This window comes from Acyrthosiphon pisum, chromosome X (genome assembly GCF_005508785.2).
Source record: "Acyrthosiphon pisum isolate AL4f chromosome X, pea_aphid_22Mar2018_4r6ur, whole genome shotgun sequence".
Taxonomy (NCBI): domain Eukaryota; kingdom Metazoa; phylum Arthropoda; class Insecta; order Hemiptera; family Aphididae; genus Acyrthosiphon; species Acyrthosiphon pisum.
In genome coordinates, this window is record NC_042493.1 from 23,620,635 (window position 1) to 23,627,910 (window position 7,276).

Here is a 7,276-nt window from a genome sequence, read left to right on the forward strand (position 1 = left end):
AACAAGAAAAAAGATCCCATACCGGACGTACAAACGAACATGATACAATTAAGTGGAATAGGGGGAAATGCAACACATGAAGCTTTTCGAGTCAGGGAAACTTTTAAAGATTATTTTAACAGGAGGATAGGATCAGTGAGCTGGCAGCAAAAACACGTCACACGAACTAATTGAAATAATATTATTGTATACATTGGGCTACTTTTAAAAGTATTTTCTATAATTTCAATTTTGTTTTGTTTTATTTGGTAATTTTAGAATAAAGTAGAATAAGTATTTATTTTTATTGTATTCTCTTATAATATTATTTAATTTAAAAATAAACTACATAATATTTCCCTTATATTATTTAAAAAATGCATTATAAAAATATATATATATATAGATGTTTGTTTATTTTTATTTTTGATTGTGCACTACGCCTCACTAAAAACCCATGAGTCGCCATACAATATAAATAATATGAAATTCCGAATCTAAATTTGATACAATCATAATAATAAATATTTAAACCAATGATTTTATAATAAAATTAAAAGATAATAATAGTACAAAACGATTGTTTTCAAACGTGTCGCCTTTTTAATTTTTGAATTAACAGGTTAACTGCCATGTGTACCATATATGGTACACTGTTGTATTGCCAAGCAATTAATACAATTTATTACAATGTTTGTCCAATACGCTATACCACAATAATCATAAAATAAGTTTTTTAGTTTATGCTTTTAGTATTTGAATGGTTATTATATAATTATTTATACTAAAAATTAATTATTTTAACATGTACCAAAAATGGTACACGATTAGCTTAATCATCATGACTAATAATAATCTAATAAATGTTAGGAAAGTACTTCCTAGATGGTACGCATAATGTCCATGTCTTGGAACTATTATCTTATCGCTCATTTAGACATGAAATTATTTTATTATTCTTTAGGTTTTTCCCTTTATATCTTGTTTATTATTTCTGATTTCAATTTTATGTCGTATACGGGCTATCGACAAACTATACACGGCCACACGGGTTTGTCTTAGTAGACGGTTGTATTTCATTGCGTTGTGTTGCCTCGTATCAATTTCAAATTCTTTTGTTTATTTTGTATATTTATAAAATATTGAAATCGAAAATGAATAGACAAGAAATAGAAGCTATGCTGGAATCAAATTCGGACTCATATTCGGAAGATTACGACGATACTGACGCTGATCCAAACTGGTCCTCGGAAAGTGAACCGGACCAAAACATTTACGAACGTGAATTATTGGATAATTGTAACGTAACTATTAATACGATTGGTAATAATTGGAATAACAATTTTTCTAATGGACAGCTAAATAGTCATATAATTTTTAATCCTGATGTAAATACTACTGGAATAAATCCAGATATAATTGAAACTATGTCTGATGCCAGTCCTATCGACTTTTTTTATCTTTTTTTTGACAAAGAAATTATTGACATGTTAGTCGTTGAAACAAACAGGTATGCTAATGCTAAAAAAAACACAGCAGGCTTATCTCGACATGCTAGAATTAGAAAATGGGTCGACACAAATGAGCAGGAAATTAAACTCTTTTTTGGTATTGCTATGTGGATGGGCATGATGAAACTGCCATCAATTGCTTACTATTGGAAAAATTCTAAATTATATTCTTGCAATATTTCAAAATTTATGTCCCGAAACAGGTTTGAAATTATTTTAAGTATGTTACACATTTCTGATAATGACAAAGCTCCTACTAATGATAGATTATACAAAATCCAAATATTGATTGATTTACTCGTCGAAAAGTTCAATAGTGCAGTAATTCCTGAAGAGTCAGTTTGTATCGATGAGTCTATGGTCCCTTACTTGGGTCGATTATCGTTTCGGAAGTATATTTCTAATAAACGTCATCGTTATGGAGTCAAAATCTTTAAGCTGTGTACACGGGACTTTTATACGTCAAAATATAAAATATATGCAGGAAAAGAAGCGACAATGGGTGATTCAGTTTCATGTAAAGTAGTAATGGAACTAATGGAACCATATCTCGATTTCGGTAGAACATTGTATGCAGATAATTGGTATAACTCCATTGACTTAGCGGAAAAATTATTGCAACAGAAAACACACTTAGTAGGAACTCTTAGATCAAATAGAAAAAGAAATCCTAATAGATGTAACACAAAAAAAACTTAACCGGGGTGAAATATTTGCAAAAAGAGTGATCGCAAAATTATGGTACTAAAATGGACAGACCGTAGAGATGTTCTTATGATAGTACAAACATTCAAAACGATGGAGAGTCATGCTAAGAGATTAAAATAAACAAGGTGGTATCGACTATACGTGGTAGGATAATCGATTTACTGATCAAATGGGATCTTATAGTAGCTGTCTAAGAAGAGGTGTGAAAGTGGTACCGTAAAGTTGCTATGGATATTATTTGCAACACATCATTATTGAATGCTTTTAGTATTTATAAAGGAGTCACTGGAAATTCTAAGACAATTACCCAGTTCAAAGACGACATTATTAATGGATTAATTCAGCAATCAAACAGTGTTCCAGAAGTTCCAGAATTATATGATGAACATAAGTTGGTAAACAATAAAAAAAGAGGTCGATGTAATCAATGCTACAAATACATTTCTCGAACAGAAGGTAATATACTTATACATAATTGTTATATTTTATTGTATTAAATAAATACATTTGTGTATACAGGAACGCAGATAGCAAGAAAGAAAACCTCTCGCGTATCAACAATTTGTCCTAAATGTGATTCCTATTTTTGTTTGGATTGTTTTTTTCGAATTCATGCATACAAAAAAAAATAAAAATAAAATGTTACAAAATAAAATAAAAAAAAAATATTGTAATTAATTGTTATATTATAATAAAACATGTCATTAATAAAAATATTGATTAAAATGTTAAAAAATTATAAATTTGTTTTGCTATTTTTACTAAAACATTACTAGGAGGCCACACAAACATAACTCATAGGAAAATCACATTTACGTGTACCCATTTTGGCGCACGGTGTAACTAATGTCAATGAATCGAATGTACCTTATATGGTACATGTGGCTCGATAATAATGTTCAGCGATGTACCAGAAATGGTACACATAGCAACATGTTATAAACATTAAAAAAAGCCATGGCAGTTAACCTAAACTAAAACCTAAAAAACTAAACTAGAGCAAAAAAAGAGTTTAATTATATTGGCTATTAATTATTATAATAATCTTTATCCAATAATACATACCATTTTTTCCTACGAAGTGTGAAATTTCTTTCCAGGCGTTCTCTTTGACGGAATTATCCTTATAATTTTTGTCGCTTAATTTGTACAAAACAGGATAATTCCGGACACATTCAATTAGCTTTTCGTCATCTACGGAGTTAAATGATTTTGACTCCATAATTTTTTTGAAAACTAATGAATGATCTAAAATATTTATTGAATTTGTCAATGATTTGCACTTTGTCAATAAATAAGCATGTTTTTAAATGAAATGTATGGAATTGATACTTACCTACTAATTTATAACTTGAGTAATATATGCAGTTATTATAAGCAATAAATATTTAAATACAATTTAAATTATATAATAAATAATAATAAATATATTATAATATTATAGAAGGGTATAAAATATTTTCGTCCTCCGCTGCGTGACACGCAAATGTTGCTCTACTAGCGACTGTTGCGTGATTGACGTGCGTGAATCGACAATCGCGCGCGTGAATTATATATATATAAACTTACAAGTTATTTTGATACATATACAGAACTCGTTTGTAGTAACTACATACTCTATCATTAATACAACAATGCAATTTAGTAAACATTGTTGTTTATATCTGTTATCTCTACGAAGCAGACAATAATATACTAATTTTTTTTCTGTTACAATTACTAAATATTCAGTTGTTACAGTGCTCGAATTCTGGGGGGGGCTTATTTTTTCATTTTTTTTTTACCACTTCCCCTCAAATTGTTTTCCCAATTGGCTTTATAAATTATAAAAACCTAAAGGGAAATTGGAACAATACTTACTTTCTACTTAACTGCATCACCATATTATTTTTCCAATTAGAGCACTAATAATGTAAGCATAATGGTTATAATTAGGTAAAGAAATATTGAAATAAAACAATGACTGCCAAATTGATTTTCTTATATTGTTTATTAGGGATCAAAATTTCCGAAAAAAATCAGGGTTTTTCCCCGTTTTTTTCGGAAAAATTGAGAAAAATTGGTTTCATTTAAAATTTCTGGAAAAATGGTTTTGACGAAAATAACTGGTTTTTTTCCTGAAAAAATTGAAAAATTGAATGAAAAAAATGGTTTTTTTTTTCTAAACAAATGAAAAAGTAATGTATAGTAGAAACAATCTAATAAATAATGATAGTTGATAATCATATTACATACATATTATATATACCATACCTAACTTAAAGTCTTTAGTGGATAAATCTAGAGGATTCTATACTTGATTTATAAATAATTATAATTTCAAATTTGTAATATTAACTACTAAAGTACTAACTATTAAGTATTTACTAATTAGTTATTTCTTATTATTTCTTAATATTATTTTATATTTAAATATATATTTAATATATTTTATTACCAACTCACTAATTTTGATAATATACAAACTATCAAATAGTTACTAGTAATCACTCACCATTCATCAGTCACTGTAATATAATTTATAAACCTATCAGCCAATTACTATAATACCTTATTAGTTATTAGTTACTAAAAACATAAATAGACAATAAGTATACAATTTTTAACATTTAAAAATACAGGTGATTTATTTTCTCCCACATAAATACCAATTTGAAATGGAACTATATTATTTTTAGAACAAATATTGAAATATCCGTATTAATATTTTTAAATTTTAATACAATAATACATTGATAACCGTATTGGCAAATGTGAAATGACAATGACTGGTTTCTTTATCTATTTTTTAAAATGTTTTTTTTTTACACAGGTTATTTTAATTTTTAAGCGTAAATAAAATTTTTTAATTTTCCGAAAATTCAGTTTTTTTTTTAATTTTCCGAAAACTTCGGTTTTTTTCGGAAATGTATTATTTCAATATTCTCCAATTTTTCCACGTTTTCCGAGGCTCTGGGAAAAAAACCGTTTTTTTCCGAAATTTTCCGGCATTTTGATCCCTATTGTTTATTATACATATATTTTCAAACAACTTTTAAGTTTAAGTTATTTTAAGTAGGTACATAAAATATATTTGTTACATAAATAAAGCAACAACACAATTTAAAAAGGACTTCTTACAGTTATATATTTTGTTCCATTTGATACAATATTTAAAGTATTTGTTACATGAGAAAGGAGTGAATCTTGAAATACATAATGAATATTATTGGTTTCTGGTAATGTTATTTCATAACAGTAATAATGTTCATCAAAGCCGATTGTTGTTAAAATGTTGCACTCAAAAATTACCCTGTCTTGCGCATAAAGAAAAACATTGTTTACAATCGCAAATTGAGGATTATTATCATTTAAAATGTCTAATGTTAATATAGTTTTAGGTTTGTAACGAGTTCCTCCCACTTCAGCCCAATTTACTCGAAATAATGATTCCTCTATATTCAGATTTAGTTTATTTTGAATTTGATGCTGTTTTATAGAGTCCAATTCTGTTTGAGGTCCTAATTTTATTTTATTACATAATTTACCATTCATAAATGTTTCATTCAACTTAAGTTGGTGTTTGACTGCCAAAGTCTTGCAAATATTATGCCTATTGAATGAAGACCTGGCCGAAATTGTTGATACTTTATGTTTTGCTTTATATCTCATAGACCATAGGTGAATTACGGGTCCATATTTTTTAATAAAAGAGTGATAGTGTGTTAAAAAATGAAATTTTGCTTTTAAACGGTTTTTACTATACTTTAAATAAATATCATTCATTTCAGCAACTAAGGTCTGAAGCATTGAACAACTGTCTAATTCAAGTGATGTTGATAATATAACATCCATAACCCTCCGCATAGCAATATTTAGACCCCAAACTGGTTCTTCTGAGGGTACAAAATCACCAAATAGTAACCCAAAGTACCTAATTAATGTCAATATTTCGGATGCAGATTGTCTAATATTTCCTTGTTTAATATAATCTTCAGTTAGTGCACACGGCTTATTGTTTTCAGGTCCATAGTCAAAGCAAAATAGTCTGTCATACAATACTTGTAGCGTAAAAAGCTTTAATTCCTTAATATAGTATTTTAAAATAAAACTCATAATATACTTAGAACACCCTTCCAGCATGTCATGCATGACATCTACTCTTAATTGATCAAACAAATTAAAATTATTCACACTAAACTAAATACACTCTTCTTTTACACCAGTAGCAGACACATCATTCTGTAATAATTGAGCATAATACTGTTCAGTATGTCTTAATAAACTCTGATCTTCATAACATTGAACCCACATATGTTCTTTTCTCATTGTACACATTCTACACGGAAAGTTTGAGGAGAAGCTCTCAGTAAAACCTGTGATGGAATGCAATCCTAAGTTGTCACCTAAAATAAGCCCCAACTCAAAATATAATTTACCTTTATAATCTGGTGTACTTAAATCAATACCAGTTTCTTGTAAAAAATTTAATTCATCTATTAGAGGCTAAATAATAATCCTATTTCCAAATTCAATCCTATCGGCAGAATGAAAAATTAAGACTAGAAAAATGTTAGATAATACTGTAGAACGATAAGAAGGTAAACATGGTACCGAGACATAAACTCCTCCTAATTTATGTATTCCAGAATGGCTATTGGCTACCAAGGGCATTGCCACTCTCAAAATCATCAAAAATATAAAAGTGGTAAGACAACACGATCATTGTGACTAACAGCTCTGCTTTGCCAATATGTGCCTTGAATAAAGTTTTGAATAACTTTATTATCTGATTTTAAAGTTTTCATATAGTCTAATGTTTCAGAAAGCACATTATGTACTAAAAAAAAATTTTTAAGAACATTTCGTAGAGGTATAAATTGTTCTGTACAAGTAGAAGGTTCTAGAATGGATATACCACTTTTAACAACTTTATTGAGTCTTTGACCTATAACCATTTCTTTTGGTTCTATAAAGGAACCTTGCTTATTAAAATATGAAAACCTTTTATGTTCAGTTTTAAAATTGTTTAATGCATTTTCAATATCTTTTACAACATTAATAAAAGAACCAAAACACTCTTTTGACATTTTGCCTTC

General features: G+C 28.1%; 2 protein-coding genes across 2 annotated transcripts in view; one reads left to right on the forward strand and one right to left on the reverse strand.

Moving 5' to 3' along the window:
- Nucleotides 1–1,133: 1,133 nt before the first annotated feature.
- Nucleotides 1,134–2,189, forward strand: LOC103311912 (piggyBac transposable element-derived protein 4-like). The gene has a single exon (XM_008191749.1). The coding sequence runs from the start codon at nt 1,134–1,136 to the stop codon at nt 2,187–2,189; it is 1,056 nt and encodes a 351-aa protein (XP_008189971.1).
- A 3,111-nt stretch (nt 2,190–5,300) lies between these two features.
- LOC103311913 overlaps nt 5,301–7,276 on the reverse strand; it is a 3,700-nt gene continuing 1,724 nt past the window's right edge. Inside the window, exons 2-3 of the mRNA XM_008191750.1 lie at nt 6,386–6,683; nt 5,301–6,334 (exon numbers count right to left, since the gene is read on the reverse strand). Coding sequence (XP_008189972.1) covers nt 5,301–6,334; nt 6,386–6,683 — 1,332 coding nt within the window. The remainder of the gene's footprint in view (nt 6,335–6,385; nt 6,684–7,276) is intronic.

Coding starts and splice junctions, on each gene's coding strand:
- LOC103311912 (XM_008191749.1), top strand. CDS start 1,134: ATGAATAGACAAGAAATAGAAGCTATGCTGGAATCAAATTCGGACTCA.